General features: G+C 39.2%; 3 protein-coding genes across 4 annotated transcripts; all 3 read right to left on the bottom strand.

Annotated features, from left to right (window-relative positions):
- Window positions 1–518: 518 nt before the first annotated feature.
- ugt2b3 (UDP glucuronosyltransferase 2 family, polypeptide B3) lies at window positions 519–6584 on the bottom strand. Its single transcript, XM_088008691.1, has 6 exons — window positions 4303–6584; window positions 4037–4185; window positions 3769–3900; window positions 3356–3443; window positions 2341–2560; window positions 519–2196 (listed from the first exon to the last, which is right to left on the bottom strand). Exons 1-6 carry the CDS (start codon window positions 5018–5020, stop codon window positions 1914–1916), a joined length of 1590 nt encoding a protein of 529 aa, XP_087864817.1. The 5' UTR covers window positions 5021–6584; the 3' UTR covers window positions 519–1913.
- A 74-nt stretch (window positions 6585–6658) lies between these two features.
- On the bottom strand, window positions 6659–10788 carry LOC148157632 (UDP-glucuronosyltransferase 2A2-like). Its single transcript, XM_088008690.1, has 6 exons — window positions 10071–10788; window positions 9823–9971; window positions 9595–9726; window positions 8537–8624; window positions 7985–8204; window positions 6659–7177 (listed from the first exon to the last, which is right to left on the bottom strand). Exons 1-6 carry the CDS (start codon window positions 10786–10788, stop codon window positions 6895–6897), a joined length of 1590 nt encoding a protein of 529 aa, XP_087864816.1. The 3' UTR covers window positions 6659–6894.
- On the bottom strand, window positions 10730–19871 carry LOC148157631 (UDP-glucuronosyltransferase 2A2-like). Of its 2 annotated transcripts, XM_088008689.1 has the most exons (7): window positions 17625–19871; window positions 17389–17537; window positions 17129–17260; window positions 16867–16954; window positions 16303–16522; window positions 15232–15541; window positions 10730–10801 (listed from the first exon to the last, which is right to left on the bottom strand). In XM_088008689.1, exons 1-6 carry the CDS (start codon window positions 18340–18342, stop codon window positions 15259–15261), a joined length of 1590 nt encoding a protein of 529 aa, XP_087864815.1. In that variant the 5' UTR covers window positions 18343–19871; the 3' UTR covers window positions 10730–10801; window positions 15232–15258. The 2 variants fall into 2 exon arrangements, with proteins under 2 accessions (XP_087864815.1, XP_087864814.1); XM_088008688.1 differs by lacking the exon at window positions 10730–10801 and having other exon boundaries at window positions 13473–15541.
- Window positions 19872–19887: the final 16 nt, after the last annotated feature.

The following is a 19887-nucleotide window of genomic DNA, read 5'->3' as shown; positions in this document are numbered from 1 at the left end:
TTATTTTATTTTTTTTTAATGATGGTCCGAGATATTATCAATGAATTTTCCAGGGACATGGTGTCATTTTATAGCACAATCAAGTGGCTATGTTATGGTATGTTTTTAGCTTATGTTTATCCTAACTGAAATTTGATTTTGTTGTTTCTTTTTCTAACACATTGAATTCAATCTCTATCTCTTCAAAAATCTTCCGATAGTTAAGTCACATTCTGTGGGTATTGAGTCGTTACCTAGCAACCTAAGCCAGCCCAGCGCGTCACCTAGCAACGCAGGTGGAACTCCAGTGCATTTGGTCAGCTAGTTTCACCGCTCTACTAGCTTTTCAGTGGCTGCTGGAAAAGACAAGGGTTTTCTTCTTGATTTACTATTCAGAAACCACTTTCTGTGTTCTTGTTGGTTGCGCAGGAGGCTCCACGGGAGAGTATCGATTTCTCAAACGATAAAAGAATCAGAGCAATATTGCAGGAATGTTTTGATGAGAGAATGGCATAAAATATGATGTAAAGCATAACACATCCTGTTTATAAAAATGTATTTGATAAAATTGATTCTATGTTAAATTTATGTAGCATTTGTAATGATCAGTTTTAACTTGGAGTGCATTACAGTACAATAAAAAGCTTTTAAACACATTAATTGAAACAAAAAATTTCTTTTAAAAATCACCAGCTAGCTACTAAACATACACTCATCACACATAAGCATAATGGTGGCCTGGTCATGCTGAGGTGAAATGTTTTTTGGGTTTTAAAGATGTTTGATATTTCAAATGAATATATATCATAAAATGTAAACATTAGTCATGATCAGACATGTAAACATTTTTTTGTACTGTATTTTCTGCACTATACGGCGCACCGGATTATAAGGCGCACCTTCAATGAATGGCCTATTTTAGGACTTTTTTCATACATTAGGCGCACCGCATTATAAGGCGCATAGAATAGACGCTTCATACTCTATTATTACACATCCACATTAATAAAGAAATGGTCCCCGAGTACTTAATATAGTAGGCTGGCCCAGCCGTTGTTTCACTCACGGTGTTGGTGTTGCGATATTATGCCCAACTGCTTTCTAGGTAACACAGACCAACCGACACGCTGCCGCTGCAGTCTCTGTCTCTCTTCCCCTGCCCCTCCCCCCCTTTAAATGTATTATCAAACTTTATTAACAAACCAGTGTTCTGACAACTATCCCAGCATGCACCGCGCACTACTTCTTCTACGGGGAAAAAGAAGTTGGCGGCTGCTTACCGTAGTGGACCAACTACGTAAGCAGCCTACTGCATGTCTGTGTAAACATGACGTCTTTCATTTCGATCTGAGTTAATTAGCGTAGCATTTCTGCCGGATTTTCACAACATATCAGCCACGACAATGGACAGGGGAACCAACAAGTTCATGTCATCTTTTTTGGACGACATCAAGGTGTTTGAGCCACTGGATGCCTCCAACATTGTGCGCGTCACAGCTAAAAGCTACCGACAGATGAGGAAAACAGCAAATCCTCACACCCTCAGCATAAATATAGCTGTGGACAAGATCACTGATGCCTATTGTTCTTGCAAGGCTGGGTAAGTCGGCATTCATGGTTTTGATGGTCCACAATGTACATTAGCATATGTTTACTACTGTAGCTTGTGTTTGTGAGACGGTCACGCACGTGGTAGCTGCACTGTGACCTAAAATGGGCATTAGCCAATGAAACGCGGCCCCTGTGGTAAGGTCCGTTGCTGGACCTGTTGTGGCTCAATATTGGTCCATATATAAGGCGCACCGGATTATAAGGCGCACTGTCGGCTTTTGAGGAAATTGAAGGTTTTTAGGTGCGTCTTATAGTGCGGAAAATACGGTAATTAAAGCTCTTAAACAGAAAAGTGCTATAAACAGCACTCTCACTTCAATTTTTCATTCAGCTTTTCTTTTTGGCTGTTTTCTCCCGCAACATCTCTTGAAACAGAAGCTGCAGCTCTTGAAGAGGATGAAGATGAGGAGCAGATCTACAATAAGGAGGAAGGCCAGGACGTCCAGGCTGTGGTACTGGTACCAGGTGAGTTCGTGGGCCTGGACCCTCAGGTGTTTGGCTCCTTTGTTCCTCATGGTGAACTCGATCCAGAAGACGGCCTCATCCCGAGGACTCATGGGTCTGTCATGGTGGATTCTGGAGAGTCGCATCACATTTTCTTTGTATCTGTGGATGAGTTTGCACAAGTATCTGTCAGTTTTTAACTCATCAAATAGGAAGATTGTATTTTTCCTTTCCAGGAATGCAAGAAAAGTATTTGATTATTGTAAAAAATCATCAAAATAGTAAAAAATAAGATGAAGTACTTACGATTTGTCATTGATGACGGTGTTGACAGCGTCTCTCAGGCTCTCAATAGTCATAAAGTTCAGTTTAACAGTAACTGCAGCTCCTTTGGCCTCCATGTGCACCATGTTGTCTGGCTGGTCCCCAAACATGGGGATTCCCACCATGGGAACGCCGTGGTAGATGGCCTCATAGATCCCGTTTGTCCCTCCGTGAGTGATGAAAGCTTTGGTTTTAGGATGACCTGGTAGAAACCAACGTTATTAAATATGTGTTTATTTTCATGGCGTAATAATGATGTAGATGGCAGCTCTGAATAAAAGCAAGTCATGGCTTTATAAAATAGTTTTATTTATCAGCTTCTTTTTGCATTGACATAAATGTGAGCAAACAGAAAATCTGATATGGATCATCATTGTCTAATTTTAGATTTATATCTAGGCTTTTATTCTTGTCTTTAACCTTTAAAAAAGGCTGTTTTTTATGTAGCTAAAGTGTTTTGTAAATAGAATTGTATTGAGGTTTTTCAGAAAGGGCTTTTTCCTCCTGCCAAACACAAAATCAGCTTTTTTAATTTTTATTGACATCCTATGGATCACAGACTGTGGTAATATTATGGTTTCTTTTATGCTTTTTGAGTTCGTTCCAGCCTTTGATTCAATTCACCAAAAAATAATTGATCTCACCTGGATCATCAGACAATAGACATATTATTACAAGGTTCTGCCCTGAGCTGGTTGGAGTGAAATAAGTTTTCTTTTAGTTTTGTCTTTTCATCACCTTTTTTGTGGGGTGCCACAGGGTTCCATTCTTGGCAATCTTTTTTTTATGCTATATGTACTTGCCTTAGGCTTTATTGATATTATGACATGATGACAATTAAGACAAAACGCCTGTTTCAAAGATCCGACCTGTATCTTATGTCGTGAAGAGAGCTACAACTACTCAAATTCATTATTTGTTGGTTATCTAACTGTGCAAGTTTTATGTTATGCTTTTTTAAATAGCTGTTTAAGAAATGATGCTTGCATTTACTCACCCAACAGGTCATTCTGGGGAATCCAGTCATAAACTCTTGTATTAGAACCAAGAGTTTGAGGTTTTTCTCCGCTGTATCTCCAGAGCACCTATAAATATTTAAAATAATTCGTAACTTAATTCTTTAGAACAACTTGAGAAAATCAGACAGTCAAACCAGACAGTCAAACTTTGTACTTTTTATAAGAAGTTGATGAAATGATAAATATAAAGAATTTATAAAGCACTATGCTAATCACTGTGGTGTATCAATGTGCTTTATACTAGAGTTGTATTTATCCATTTCTATTTGAATTGACTCCGTGCACATATTAATTTCAAACGCCACAGATGGGTAAAAAAACAACTTGGGTTATATTCATTAAGCTGAATTTAACTGCTTGGAAGTTGAAGTTTAAATGATCTATTCTTGACCTTCTGTGGAAGCTGAGCAAGCGCTGAGGCGATCATGTTCGCTTTCTCTGTGGTCAGGTTCTTGACCATCGATCCTAAAGAAAAGACAACGATACCAGCGTCTCCAGAGCTCTGGACAAACTTTTCAATTTCCTGCAAAATAGATATGAACACTTTGTAAACCATTTAGTTGACCCTTATTCAGACTTATGTGGGTAGATAAACCTATTTTACATCAGGGATATTGTTGTGATGTAATGGGGTTTAAATTGGTGGATTATAACCACACCTTTGGTAAAGGTTTAGCTGGTTTGCAGTGGATCCCTCCAATGAATTTGAAGTTGGGGAGGAGTGGACGAGGAAAATCAAAATCCCAGTAGGTTCTCATCAACCAAAAGTCAGCATTACCCATCATCTCACAAGCACTGGTGGGTGTTCCTGTTTTGCAGTGGATGAGTAAGACATGGACATGTTAATCTTAAATTACAATGAAGACTTTTAAGCTTTATTTTACATAATACATATAGTGTGTTTCTCTCTTTATAATTTGCTTACCTTTGACTTCAGAGTAATATTTGTCAAGATCTTTCCACATGAACTGGTCTATTACGACGTCCTGCAGAGCGTAGAAGAGGACATTCCACAGTCTCTCTGAGAAGTTCATCTTGTCTGTGAGTTTACTCATAGCACCCGGGACAAAGGACGGTGGAGCAGGAAGCTGACCACACATCCTCTCCCAGTTGTGAGCCAAGGAAAACCGCAGTGAGTAGATGAGAGGGATCCCCAAAATGTCCGCAGTTAGATCACTACCAGGGTAGACAGGATCAGAAAAAAGCACGTCGTAGTTTCCCTTCTTCAGCTTCTTCATTATTGTTTCTGATTTCACAACTCCATCCAACATACTGAAAGAAACCTTCATGTTGTTCTTTATCAGTTCTATGAATCTAACATAAATCTGAAAGTAGCCCATAAAATCCATCTCGTAAATGCCGAAGTGAAGAAACTCCTTAAGAAAACTTTCTATATCCTTCAGGGAGACGGAGATGTTAAAAGGTTCGTACTGGAAGCGAGACGGTTCGCTGCTGTTCATGAACATCGATGCACTCGGGATCAGCACTGTCACCTGGTGTCCTCTGTCCACCAGTGTCTCCAGTACCGGCTTCATGTTGATCCAATGGCTGGCCTCAGTGTACCACACCAAAATTTTCCCTCCATTTGAGCTTTCTGCAGCACAAAGCAGCAGCAGGACGCAGACAGACAGACGCAGCTCCATGGTGGCTGTGTGTCTGTAGAAAACCCGCTGTTGTGCTTTTATGAGCTGCACCTTAAAGATACTGATTAACTAAATGAACTCTGACTTATTTCTCTTTGTACCTAATGATGCAAGATAACAGCCGTCCATTTACCTCTTTAATAGATTTCCTGGGCTGAGCCTAAGCAGACAGAGAAAGTTCAAATAGGATAATGTGATTCACATTGGTGTTTGGAATTGGAAACAGTTTTGGAACTGTAATCCTCAGTTTGGTATTAAAAAATCATGAATTTGGATTCCTTTAATTTACCAGGATGAACTGTTATCACCCATTCTTAGAGTAAATTAATATTATTTCATGCTAACTTTGACTGACATGTCAATATAGTTATTGTATGCAAACTAATGCCTTGTTAATTTAATGAAAGCCACATCATTGCATTTGGACCTCAAGGAGGACCTTCAGCACCGTCTAACTACCTATTACTACCAATCTATTAATTAAGCTATCACCTATAGTCATCCTCCTACCACTTCCTCTCCTCTTCTTCATCTTTTCCACCAGGAGTAGCATCTCCCCATTTTCTTGTGTTCTTGAGATCACATTTCAACTTTTGTCTGATTTTGTCGCAATTCCAAAACAAAAAGGAAAAATAAACCTAGAAATAAGAAGTTATTTTCTGATACTTCTTCTCAGTCGCTGCTCTCTAAGTTGTGATATAAGCAGTGTGATTATTTCAGTCACACAAGACATTTAAATACATACAGTATGAGGGAGATGAAAAATAATGAAGCCGGTGGTTTAAAAAAAAAAAAAAAAAAACTTATTTCCCATTTCTCTTTTTATTGTCTGGGTAAAGGGTTAAATTCAGTCAATAAGAAAAAGCCAGTGTAGATATATGTGCAGTTCAGGTGATGGTTATAACAAGATAAATAAAATAGATAATCTTATTACTATTTCATTTGATTATTTCTCCAGTGTCTGAAAAGTATGAGCAGATACAGCTTCAGTTTTACAGTTTTGCTAGAATTTGGGTTCGTTACACAGAAACGCCACTGGAGGGCGCACAGTGTCCAAAGGTACTAATCAACAGCAGGAAACGCGGTAGAATAAATCCTGGCAACGGCTGATCCCAATATGCACCTCCGACCTGTCTATCTTATCCAAACAGATGGGTTGTATGTCTCCAGTATTAATCAGTTCAGGTAGAACTTCTATAAAAAGATTGATAAAACTGTGAGGAGTTGACCGATGACGAGTTAGCTCTAACACTTGTGTTATATGCAGTGCTAACGGCTAACAAACTTAATGCTAAGCTAAGGTACAAATGATGGGTTATATTTAGTTTATGCCTGAAGTGTAAACTGAGTAATGCTCAAAGAGCTATTTTACTTCGATTACTTCTACATGCGATTCAGTTATTGTGTTTGTTAGTGTGGGAAATCCAGTTAGGAGGAGCTTTGGGTAAATATCGAATTGTATGAGGAGACTGACTGCCACTGGAGATTCAAGGCTAAGAGTCAAAGTAGTTACTTTGACTCTTAGTAGGTATGTTTTTGATGAGGAAATGACATACCATGGTGTTAAGTTTAAAGTCAATTTTTAATAATACCCCTTTTTATAAAAATGTAATTGAAAAAAGTGATGCTCTGTGAACATTTGATATGTATCACTTTTTAATTATCAGATCAGAGTATATTAAAGTACAAAAAAAAACAATACATGTACATACTTAAACATAGGAACGTAGGAAAATAAGTCGGGATCTGACATCTAATCTGACTTTTTGTAATTAAAAATGTTTAAGCTCTGAAACAGAAAAGTATTACAACACCTAACATAAATTCATATTCAGTTTGGAAAACACCAGAACAGGAAAACTCACTTCTGTTTTTTATTCAACTTTTCTTTTTGTCTTTTTTTCCCCCCAGCATCTCTTGAAACAGAAGCTGCAGCTCTTGAAGAGGATGAAGATGAGGAGCAGATCTATAATAAGGAGAAAGGCTAGGACATCCAGGCTGTGGTACTGGTACCAGGTGAGTTCGTGGGCCTGGACTTTCAGGTGTTTGGCTCCTTTGTTCCTCATGGTGAACTCGATCCAGAAGACGGCCTCGTCCCGAGGACTCATGGGTCTGTCATGGTGGATTTTGGAGAGTCGCATGGCATTTTCTTTGTAGCTGTTGATGGATGAGGGAAAAACAATTAAAGAGCTTGGGATATTTTACTAAGTTTAATGAACGGTTGCTTCCAAGTTTGCATTTGTGTAAATGACGCCTGGTTTTTGTGGTTTATTTACCAAAATAACCCGCAAACTTTGTTACATCTCCAGTTTTTTCATTAATAAATTTTTCTTTAGCAAAAATCTCAGATTAGTAAAAAGTTTGCCTCAAAATTATAAGAAGTGTTTATCTGAATTATCTGCCTGATGGAGGTGGACTGATTGATCAAAAATATCGATAAGATCAATACTAAGTTGGTATTGATCAGTATCGGATTGAAACTTTAATTTTGGGTTCCCTCTTGAAATTGTTTTTTATATATTAGTGTCTCACATGTACCTCAAAAAAGATTTTCTTCACTAATTTGTTTTTCTATTGTTTGTTCATCATCTCAATATATTAAAAGTATTTTATCGACATGAAGATGTCTACAAAACATTTGTTACAATTTTGTCCAAATTCTGTCCTACATTTTAACAAACCAATTCAAAAGAGAAAAGCAGAAGTTTAATAATGTATCAAACCTAAATCCTGAAAAGCATTTATCGGTGATAGTGCCCCTTTGCTTGATTATTTACTTGATTTTGGATTGTAAACTATGCAGAGTCACACATCTCTACTGCCTGAATCAGAAGGCCAAAATGTTGAATTTTGATGGTGCTTTACGTCATGACTCCATGGTTGTTCTACCCAATAAGGAAAAATAAAGCCTGTTTTGTTACCATAAATATGATAGTTGCCACATAAGGAAAGAAAATGACTTACGATTTGTTGTTGATCACCATGTTCAGGGCGTCTCTGAGGCTCTCAGTTGTCATAAAGTTAAATTTAACACTAACTGCAGCTCCTTTGGCCTCCATGTGCACCATGTTCTCTGGCTGGTCAGCAAACATGGGGATTCCCACCATGGGAACGCCGTGGTAGATGGCCTCATAGATCCCGTTTGCTCCACCGTGAGTGATGAAAACTTTGGTTTTAGGATGACCTGAAAACAACGTTATCAAACATTCATTATTAATTACCTTGAAAACTGTTCTGTAGCAAATCAAACAAAAACTAAGTTAGGGTTGTATAAAACAGAATTTTATAAATAACAGAGTAACTACACATGTTTTCATTTTTTCTGATGTACTTCTGTTCATCAAAATAATGAATATTCCATAATTCATAATCGTATGAAAAATGTTTTCAGTTGGACCATTTGGAAATTAATCAAGTTAGCAGTGTCACAACTGGACTTCCAGTGTAGTTTGTCTCATTTATTTTTATTTAAGCATAAATTATTCCACAGTGTTATGGATGCTATTATTTACCCACCCAGCAGGTCGTTCTGTGGGATCCAGTCATATAATCTGGTGTTGGAACCCAGAGTCTCGGGTTTCTGGCCACTGTATCGCCACAGGACCTAAAAATGGTCAAAACAGATTTTTTTGTAGTGGGCTGTGCAACGGCTACAGGAAAAGATTTTTTAAACTGTATCACAAATTTTGGTCAGAATTGCAAAGTATTTCTTTAAAGGTGATTTTTATCTCTATTTTAATTTTTGCAGGTTTCGTTTCCTGTCTTTGAGTACAAAAGACATTGTTCTCAGAATAAATGATCTCTGGCCGGGTCAACATGGTAGCTGCCTTCTCCCCTCTGTGATTCACTATGTACTGGCTACACATTGCTCTGCAGCCTATGTGCCACTTGCTGCTGACCCAGATTTCCCTTCCCTGACTTTTGATGCCAGCAACACAACAAATCTCGATGTCTGGGATAACCTACATCAGAGCTTTTAGAAGTGGGACATGCCAGAGGCATGTCTCTTCAGAGCTCTGGTGCCCCCCGCCCCCATTGAAGAGCTCTGGGGGGCGCCAGAGCTCTTCAGCCAGAGCCATTTGAGGGGAAACAATAAACCAGAACAGGTAAACGGCAATCATTTAGCCAACTTCACCAAGCCTATGATTTGAAGAGACAAAATGTATAGATTTTTAGGACCTAAAGCTACAGTCAGTGAGGAGAAAGAGTCTGAGCTAAGCAAAAAGTAAAAGGAAGTATTAATTTGATTGTTTAGGTTTGGGTTGGATCTGAAGATGCTCCACTGACAGTGTGGTCTGCCAAATGCTGGGAACCTTTTGACAGGACGCCAAATGAACTGCAGTCACAGCAGAAAGCAGGTCATACTTTTAACACTGTAAAGGACGAGGCAGCTGAAGCATCATGAGATGCTATGCATAGCTAAAGTAGGTAAACCCCATGACATCAGTGAAACACGTTTGAATGTAACGTCAACTCTCCATCACTTTGAAAACTCCTGACTTGCATAGTTCAGAGTTGGCTAAATAAACTCTACAAGTCTTCAACACATGATCATTTATCTGGATTTTCTTGACCTTTTGTGGAAGTTGAGCGAGCGCTGAGGCGATCATGTTCGCTTTCGTTGTGGTCAGGTTCTTGACAATTGATCCTAAGGAGAAGACAACGATACCAGCGTCTCCAGAGCTCTGGACAAACTTTTCCATTTCCTGCAAAATAGTAATATTTTCCATCATTGAGCCAGTTAGTTGGTTTTAAATTTTGAATGTTGGCTGATTATTTGAATTGATGGATTATAACCCCACCTTTGGCAAAGGTTTAGCTGGTTTGCAGTGGATCCCTCCAACAAATTTAAAGTTGGGGAGGAGTGGACGAGGAAAATCAAAATCCCAGAAGGTTCTCATCAACCAGATGTCCACGTTACGCAGCATCTTACAGTTGGTAACGGGTGTTCCTATTATAGTGGACACATAACAATAAGCAAAAGATTTTAAAGCTTTCATGATAATTTTTGAAAAATTTTAATACTCAAAACTACTAATGGGACCCTTACCTTTGACTTCAGAGTAATATTTGTCGATATCTTTCAACATGAACTGGGTTATTACGACGTCCTGCAGAGCGTAGAAGAGGACGTTGTACAGTCTCTCTGAGAAGTTCATCTTGTCTGTGAGTTTGCTCATAGCAGCGGGGACGAAGGACGGTGGAGCAGGAAGTTGACCACACATCCTCTCCCAGTGATGAGCCAAGGAAAACCGCAAAGAAAGAACAAGAGGAATTCCCAGAATGTCTGCCGTCAGGTCGTAGCCAGGGTAGATCGGATCTGCAAATAACACATCGTAGTTTCCCTCCTTCAGCTTCTTCATCATGGCTTCTGATTTCACCACGCCATCCAAAAACTTTAAAGACATGTTCATGTTGTTCTTTGTTAAATCTATAGCTTTCATGTAAATCTGAAAGGGGTTCATAAAATCCATCTCATACATGGAGAAGTGCAGAAGATCATCAAGAATCTTTTGTATATCTTTTACTGAGACGTCGACGTCAAAAGGTTCGTACCGGAAGCGAGACGGTTCGCTGCTGTTCATGAACATCGACGCACTCGGGACCAGGACCGTCACCTGATGTCCTCTGTCCACCAGTGTCTCCAGTACCGGCTTCATGTTGATCCAGTGGCTGGCCTCAGTGTACCACACCAAAATTTTCCCTCCATTTGAGCTTCTTGTTCCACAAAGTAGCAGCAGGACGCAGACAGAGAGACGCAGCTCCATGGTGGCTGTGTGTCTGTAGATAGACCAGCTGCAGTCGTTTTATGAGCTGTACCTTAAAGATACTGATTAACTAAATGAACTTTGAGTTTCTGCTCTTTATACAGAATAATGCATGATAACAGTTTACCCCTGGAAAGCTCTTAGTAAGGCAAAAGGTAACAACCGCAAAGATAACTTCATGTCTTAATGTAGATGCACCCAGTGCCTTTGCTAACCTTTTGGCTGCCCCAAGCACAAATGCTTTGCAGTGGACCTTCACCCAAAAACGTATGCATTATATTACAAACTTATTTTGTGGTCTAATGTTTAACGACTCACTTAACTGTAAAAGGATTGTGCTAGGCAAATTTTACTCTTGAATATTTGAGAATCGAGGTAAACAGTTTTAACTGCTGATAAAAGTGACAGAACAGATATGGGAAGTGCAGAAACCCCTACTTTATTAAATTGACATAGCAATAACAGAGTTGGCCATTCTAAGGTAAAAACTGAGCGCATACAGCGTTCATGTATTTTTCATTCATCAGGAGCGCTTCCCGCGCCCCCCCCCTGCAATGGCACGGCGCCCTCCTAGGGGGCGCGCCCCACAGTTTAGGAACCTCTGACCTAGTCTATGCAATAAGATTTAAGTCTTTGTATTTTATTGAATATTATATATTGTATTATGTCATATATTCAGTTAAATTCAAAATATATTTGATATATAATCAATAAATAATGTGAGCATGTACCATAAAGTGAAAATTTAAGTGAACGTGTTTGGAATGAGGATCCTTGTGGACTGTTTTTTTTTTTTTTTTTTTTTTTTTTTTTCCCTCAGATTTTTATTTAAAAAAAATTTTTTTTACAACATTTTGAAATTTAGCCTGTTACACTTTTTTGACAAAACTTCTGCTGTAGAAAAAAATGAAGTAAACACTACATTTACTGCAAACTCTTGTTTGTCTTAGGGGTGGCGTTCCAAAAATAACCCTTGATAGGCTAAATCCGTTAAGTAGTTACCTTTATTTTTTACAGTTATTACACAGCATAAATAAATACTCTACATTGAAACCAAATAACAAAACCTGTTTTCAGATCAGCGGATGTGCATGTTCATCAATCGGGCCTTAATGTGATCCGGAGTCATGACATTAAAGCGTCTCCTCCAACCTGCCCCGCGAGATTCACAGCTGTATCTACGGCAGGGCGATGGATCTCATCAAGCGAGCCTCCGGACGTGTTTTGCGCTGCCTCTGGCCACAATTTTTTTTCCAGCAGGCATTCAAAGTTTCGGTTTTCATCTCCCGAATGGCCAATCTGTATTAAATACCGTAACTTTATTGGCACTCAGGTAGAGAAGAAGTGCGGAGACTGTTTTTGCCAATCATAGGGTCAATCAGGACTCAGAGCACTGTGGAAAAAAAACTGCACAGAAAAATCTGCGAAGCAGCGAGACTGTGAAAGGTGAACTGCGCTATAGCGAGGGATCACTGTATATGAAATAATTTATAAAAAGTAACTGAGTATGTAGAATGGCTGCATATCTGAGTTTATATTGGTGTATCTGGGACTTCATTCTCATGCCTGGTCTCATAATGCCTCAACATTGAAAAGGTGGATTTATTTAAATAAGACAGTTTAGTCAAACATATGCGACACTTAACCTGCAGAACATAATTTGAAAGTAAACTAAGAGTCAATTTCAGCTGAATTTGGATTCAGATAGATCAAGTAGAAACTGTCAAGAACTGGATGAAATAACAAAATGAAAACAAATTTATTTTCCAATATAAGATCAAAATGGTCCCACACTGCGGAAACCTTTCGTTTGAGGCTGCTCCATAGTTGACGCTGTTCCGTCAAAAATCAAGAATTTGTTTGGCAAATGCTTTTGACAGATTCGCTTTCTTATATCAATCTATCAAATTTTATTTGTATAGCACATTTCAGCAGCAAGGCATTTCAAAGTCCTTTACATTATTAAAAAAACAGCAGGTGACATTGAATAAACGGTAAGAAAGAGGAGATTTTGAAAAAAAAAGGATTAAAAAAAAGATAAAAACATTAAAACCCACACCCCCTTTTTTTGTTATAAACACAGTTTGGCATATTAATGTCATTTCGAAACAGTTCCTGTATCGGTCATGTGACTTGCTGAAACCAATACGCGCACCGACACAGGTTTTGGTCTATGGGCTTGACGCATGCACCATCGGTGTTACCAGACCCATCACTAGTGTAAATATTTAGAAATATTTAGAAATAAATATTTCTAGTATCTGTGTAATTGATGTGTAATAATTTGTGGTATTTTAAAGTACAGTCTCCCTTTACTCATCTAGCAAAACGGATACAACAAAACGTTCTTTTTCAGACAACACAGCTCAAACTTTCTCTACTACAATCTACTCTCCCACCTCGTTTCTATGCTGTAACCCAGTATATGAACTTCCATTTTAAAATTTCAGGCATCACTGATTTGATTGCTCCCTTTTAGGTGAAGATCGTGTCTGTCAGGAAAAGTCTTTGTGGAGGGGAATGAAAGACGCCTTTGTCGAAAGTAAATAGCGTAAAACTTGACTTTATGTTTATTATGGGATCTACAGAGAGACTGCAACGCTAACACACACACACCACCTATCAAACTTTGTATGTTTACTCGAGTCTAAGAGCTGTTGTGGGACAAAAATCCATTGACACTGTTAGGTGAAAATCCCTCAGTCAGGTTTATTTATACCAGAAGCAGGATTTGAGAGTTTACAAAACAGTTACTCATGAGCATGTATCTAAAAATAGCTCTACTAACAGGCCGATGACCATCAATTTTTAGGGACAGAAAAAGGGTGAAAAAAAATCAATACTGAAAATGATGCGACTGTGTGGATTTTTGCTTTCCTGAAGGTCATTTCTCCAGTGAAATCCCTTCAGTGAGTTTGCTCTGACAGATTACCCGCTGGGAAAGCAAAACATAACTATCAGACTAATAAAGTCAAACTATATTACCCCATTATAAAAAATTTCCACCACAGACCATTGCAGCTGTGGTGGATGCAGCTGTTTTTTTCCTTAAAAAAACAGGAAGCCAGTTTTTTTGAGGTTTTATTGTTTTTAGTGGCTTTTATTTGAAAGTGGTTCGACAGGAAAGTGAGTAATGAGAGAGGGGGAAGACGAGTACAAAGGTCATCAGTCCGTGATGACCTTTGTACTCGTGTGGCGGCCACGTCGAGGACTAAGGCCTCCATGTTTGGGTTGTGCTTTACGCCTGCATTATCAAAAACTTTTAGATCTAAAGTTTTACTCCTAAGTAATCTAACATTAGTAGATATGAAAACAAAATAATTACCACAAACTGTGAGGAGAGTTTAGACAATATTTTTACGACTGATTTGAATTATGTGATTAATTTTTCTGAGCTAGAAAAACAATAGAAATGAGCATAAAAATGTTGATCTGATTAATAGAAGTGTCTGAAATCAATAAATGCGGCCTTTTTTACAGCTTTGTCTTGTTGTACACTACAGAACAAAAGCAAAGCACACTAAAAACGTGGATTCAGTTTACAAAGAATAGTAATACCATTGTGTACAAAAATTGATAAAGAAAACTAGCATTTAATACATGATTTAGTACAGGGGTCCCCAAACTTTTTCCTGCGAGGGCCACATAGCTGTTCCTTTCTCTGGTCGGGGGCCGGTCTTAGTTTTTGGAGAAAGAAACCTTAGAAAATTCTTGTTGACGGGGGGGGGGGGGGTTGGTGGCCTGTTCTGTTCTGTCTTTGAAACTGCGGGGGTGAGGGGAGCGACGACACATTCGTGCTTTTAGATAGATTTTTACCCAGAATGCAAATGGAAAAAACCGTGAGTGAAACGGTGACTGGGACTGACTGGTATATATTCCATTGAGGGAAAGTTAGTTTCACATCTGCTCAAGAGCCCCCCTGGTGGTTGAAGAAAAATCCACATATAAACCGGAATATACAATATATGAAAAAAAACACTGAATGCTCTCTGGTATGAGCAGGCGGGCCGGATCCGGCATTGTTCAGGGGGCCGGACCAAATGACGTGGCGGGCCGGATCCGGCCCGCGGGCCGTAGTTTGGGGACCCCTGATTTAGTATGACAGAGTGAAAATATGATTGGGAAAATAGTTCAAGTTTTAAGCGCTGGCTCTTAAGAGAAGCCAGTCCATAAATCAGTTTTCTGTCAGAGGCATTCTAGGTTTTTCACACTTGTGCCACAATGAAGCACGGTAGTGGCAGTGTCATAGTTTGTTAATTTCTTAGTTTAGCAGGACCTGGAAAGTTGCTCAGAATTTGAGAAATGGAATAAGGACCAAAATACAAAAACTACAAAAAAAATAAAGTTCAACAATAATTTCTCTTCAGTCCTGATGTTTTTGCTTTGTTTAAATGTATACGTTTTAAAACCACAAAACAGATTCTTATTCTGTGTGAAAAGCACCTGAACAGTAGATCTCACTTCCGTCTGTTACTCTGCTTTTCTCTTTGTCTTTTTTCTGCCACAGCATCTCTTGAAACAGAAGCTGCAGCTCTTGAAGAGGATGAAGATGAGGAGCAGATCTATAACAAGGAAGAAGGCCAGGACGTCCAGGTTGTGGTACTGGTACCAGGTGAGTTCGTGGGCCTGGACCCTCAGGTGTTTGGCTCCTTTGTTCCTCATGGTGAACTCGATCCAGAAGACGGCCTCGTCCCGAGGACTCATGGGTCTGTCATGGTGGATTCTGGACAGTCGCATCATGTTTTCCTTGTAGCTGTGGATGAGGAAGGAAAATAAATAACTTGGCTGTATACTTTATGGTTTACCTTAGTTTTTCTTTCCAAGATTTTTATTTGCATTCTTCTTTCAAAGGTCTCAAGTTAGAAAACATCTTGTCTAGACCCCTATTGTGATGGCTCTAACTCAGGGGTGGGCAATCATGGTCCTCAAGGGCCGGTGTCCTGCAACTCTTAGATGTCTCCCTGGTCCAACACACTTGAATCCAACAGCTGAATCACCCCCTCAGTGCAGTCAAATACTCCAGAGTCCTGCCAACGACCTCATTATTTGACTCAGGTGTGTTGAAGTAAACATGCATCTAAAAGTTGCAGGAGTCTGGCCCTCGAGGCCTGGAGTTGCCCACCCCTGGTCTAACTGCTTTCCACCATAACTCATAATGTTTGAGTGCATTTGCCCACTCAGACTCCAAAAAATATTGAATATGTTGCTTGTTGCAAATAAGAAAGCTATCTCTACAAAATGATTTAAGTTGGATTCTCCTACTATTAATTTATTCAACGTAATACACAACATATATGTCAGAAAAGTTGCCCCTCGAAATCTGAATTAAACGGATGAGTACATAAAACTCTTTTGGTCGAATTTCCTTTAAAAATTGAGTTCAGGATTCAAAACTTTGTCTTGATTTATGATATACTTCCTTTGACTGTTGTGTGTTGATGTATGTTTGATTTGATACACTAAAAATATATATAAAAATTTGTAATTGGCACATAAGAAAACAAAACATCTTACGATTTGTTGTTGATCACCATGTTTACGGCATCTCTGAGGCTCTCATTTGTCATAAAGTTAAATTTAACAGTAACTGCAGCTCCTTTGGCCTCCATGTGCACCATGTTGTCTGGTTGGTCCCCGAACATTGGGATTCCCACCAGGGGAACGCCGTGATAGATGGCCTCATAGATCCCGTTTGTCCCACCGTGAGTGATGAAAGCTTTGGTTTTAGGATGACCTGGTAGAAACCAAGATAATCAAACATTCATAAGTAATTTTCATGAAAATTATGGTGGATCAAGTCAAACTAAATGATAGCTAGGCTTGACTACATTTATTTACATTTCTTATTAGCTGCATGCATGCATCAAAGTAATGAGTCTTATCCATCGAAGCTATACTGATATATATTTGTGCTAAATTAGAAGCTAAGGCCAAATTCTCAGTTGAACAATTTGAACAAGAATAAAGTCAGCAGAGTCGCCATGGTTGTTGCAGTGCGGTGTTTCTGTATATCTCATTTAGCTTGATATTTATTTTAACATAAATGATGGTAAAATGTGATGGATGCTATTTACCCACCAAGCAGGTCGTTTTGTGGGATCCAGTCGTATAATCTGGTGTTGGAACCCAGAGTCTGGGGTTTCTGGCCACTGTATCTCCACAGCACCTAAAAATGGTCAAAAAATTGTTGTTCAGTCGTGTGGTTTGATGTGTTGATCATGTTTTTAAAACAGAACAAGTGAGTCATACAAATCTTAATGTTTCGAGTAGCATACATGGTTGAACGTTGGCTAAATAAACTCTACAAGGCTTTAAACACAATCTTCTGGATTTTCTTGACCTTTTGTGGAAGCTGAGCGAGCGCTGCGGCGATCATATTCGCCTTTTCTGTGGATACGTTCTTGACCATCGATCCTAAAGAGAAGACGACAATCCCAGCATCTCCAGAGCTTTGGACAAACTCTTCCATTTCCTGCAAAAAAAGTTATATTTTTAGTCATTGAACCATTTAATTGGTTTTAAATTCTGTATTCTGTTGGCCGGTTATTTGTTTAGTTCATGTTTTTAAGCAACTTTTGAAATGGTGGATTATAACCACACCTCTGGTAAAGGTTTAGCTGGTTTGCAGTGGATCCCTCCAACAAATTTAAAGTTGGGGAGGAGTGGACGAGGAAAATCAAAATCCCAGTAGGTTCTCATCAACCAGATATCCGCCTTTCCCACCAACTCGCAGGCACTGGTGGGTGTTCCTGATACAGTAACAAAAAGCAAAATATTTGAAAGTTTTCATGTTAATTTTGGAAATTTTGAAAACTAACTAACCATTTATTGCTTACCTTTGACTTCAGAGTAATAGTCGTCAATCGATTTCCACATGAACTGCCTTATTAAAAAATCCTGCGATGCGTAGAAGAGGACATTGGAGAGTCTCTCTGAGAAGTCCATCTTATCTGTGAGTTTGCTCATAACAGCGGGGACGAAAGAAGGAGGAGCAGGTAGCTGACCGCACATCCTCTCAAGATTATGAGCAATGGAGAAACGCAAAGAAAGAACAAGAGGAATGCCCAAAATATCTGCAGTCAGGTCATAGCCAGGGTAGATCGGATCAGCAAATAGCAGGTCGTAGTTTCCCTCCTTCAGCTTCTTCATGATGACTTCTGATTTCACAACGCCATCCAAAAACTTTACAGAAACATTCACGTTATTCTTCATTAAATCAAAAAACTTTACAGAAATCTCATAGGGGCTCATGAAATCCATCTCATACAAGGAGAAGTGAATAACATCTTGAAAAAGCCTTTCTAAATCTTTTACTGTGACGTCGACGTCAAAAGGTTCGTACTGGAAGCGAGACGGTTCGCTGCTGTTCATGAACATCGATGCACTCGGTATCAGCACTGTCACCTGGTGTCCTCTGTCCACCAGCGTCTCCAGTACCGGCTTCATGTTGATCCAGTGGCTGGCCTCAGTGTACCACACCAAAATCTTCCCTCCGTTTGAGCTTCTGGTTGCACAAAGCAGCAGCAGGACGCAGACAGAGAGACGCAGCTCCATGGTGCCTGTGTGTCTGTAGATAGACCAGCTGCAGTTGTTTTATGAGCTGTACCTTCAAGATACTGATTAAACGAACTCGAACTCGCTGCTCTTTATACTGAGTAATGCAAGATAACAGGCTGAGCCCTGGAGAGCTGTTAGTAAGAGAAAAAGTAACAGCTGCAGTGGTAACTGTAGACACGCCTCTAATTCCAGGAAAAGAGGTGTGTTTTTGCTGACGTTTAGTGAGGAGAAAGTTGAATCTCTGCATTACGTCAGCTTTGGATGATTGCCAAACCTTAAGGTGTGGTGGTGGAAGCTAGAATAAATCTTATTGTCTACCTTGTTTCTCTTTGAGACTTGAGTCTTTATAGGTAATACTTTATAACAATACAATGCTCACAGATTTCACCTTTAAACTGGAAAAACAAAAATGTCCTTGTTGGGCCTTTTAGATCTAGTTGTAATATACTCTGTTTCCATGCAGGTGGCATCCAGTAACTTATGTAGTTTGAATGTTTTTTACAACTACCACAGTTTTCATGCAAAGGAAGAGTTTTGTCAGAATGCCGGTCATTATTTGTCAAAGATTTCTCTGTACTATTTTTGATTATTTATAAAGTAAAAATCTTTTAGATTTTCTCATGATGGCTTTAAATATTGATTAGTGATATCATAAACTTTAAATGTGGCTGTTTTTGTTCAGTTGAATCATCACGTTTGAAACTTCAAAAGGGAAGATGGTTTCAGTTTCGCACTCGTCTCCTCCACGCCGTTCTCACGACCAACTAGGGAAAAAAGAGGGCGAGTGTGTTTTAGGATGTAGGTTTTATTAACCTGGTGTCACATTCATGCAGTGAAACTCTTCCTTGTTGAAACTGAAATTGTGTTAATGCAGAGAATTGAGGGATTAAAAGCTCTCTCACCAGCCTTCTATAGTCAGTCCTTCATGGCAGGAGGTACAACATTCACACCCATTTAATCCCCTTTAATCAAACTGCAGTTCGTTTGCCAAGAAAGTCTCAGATGTGGACCAAAAAAGATAACTTAGTTCACATGAAATGAACTCTTGCTCAGTTCCAATGCATATGTGGACACAAGTGGACCAGAGACTGCTCCAAACGCAGGAAGTGCACTACAGCGCAAGGCATTCTGGGTAGAAACAACCAAACCAAATCACTAGAGGGAGAAATGGCTTGTGGTCTTCTACCAACAATAAAAGCAAAATCCTACAACCACTAAATTGTCGCATCTTTCCACATTTGTTTACCTCTTGTGAAGAAGGAAGTGGTAATCCGAGTCTTCTTCTGAGGTTCTCATGTCATTTCCTTTAGTATTTCTTGGTGTAGCGCCACCACAGGCAAGGGCAGGGAACAGGTTTTATTTTTAAATGTTTGGTTTGTTTGACACAGTGCAGTGTGAAAGTGTACTGCACCAGCTGAAAATGCAACAAATGTTGCAGTTTTGGTCCCCAATCAAACCAAATCTACTGGATTGTCAGGTGTGAAAAACCTAAACCTGTTTGCTCTCAAGAGGCATCCTAGGTTGGGGGCAGTTGCATCACAG

Source organism: Poecilia mexicana, unplaced genomic scaffold (assembly GCF_051168715.1).
Source record: "Poecilia mexicana isolate PSO_F unplaced genomic scaffold, ASM5116871v1 scaffold_9, whole genome shotgun sequence".
Lineage (NCBI taxonomy): Eukaryota > Metazoa > Chordata > Actinopteri > Cyprinodontiformes > Poeciliidae > Poecilia > Poecilia mexicana.
The sequence above is the reverse complement of the archived record's forward strand: the minus strand, read 5'-3'. Positions and strand labels throughout refer to the sequence as shown.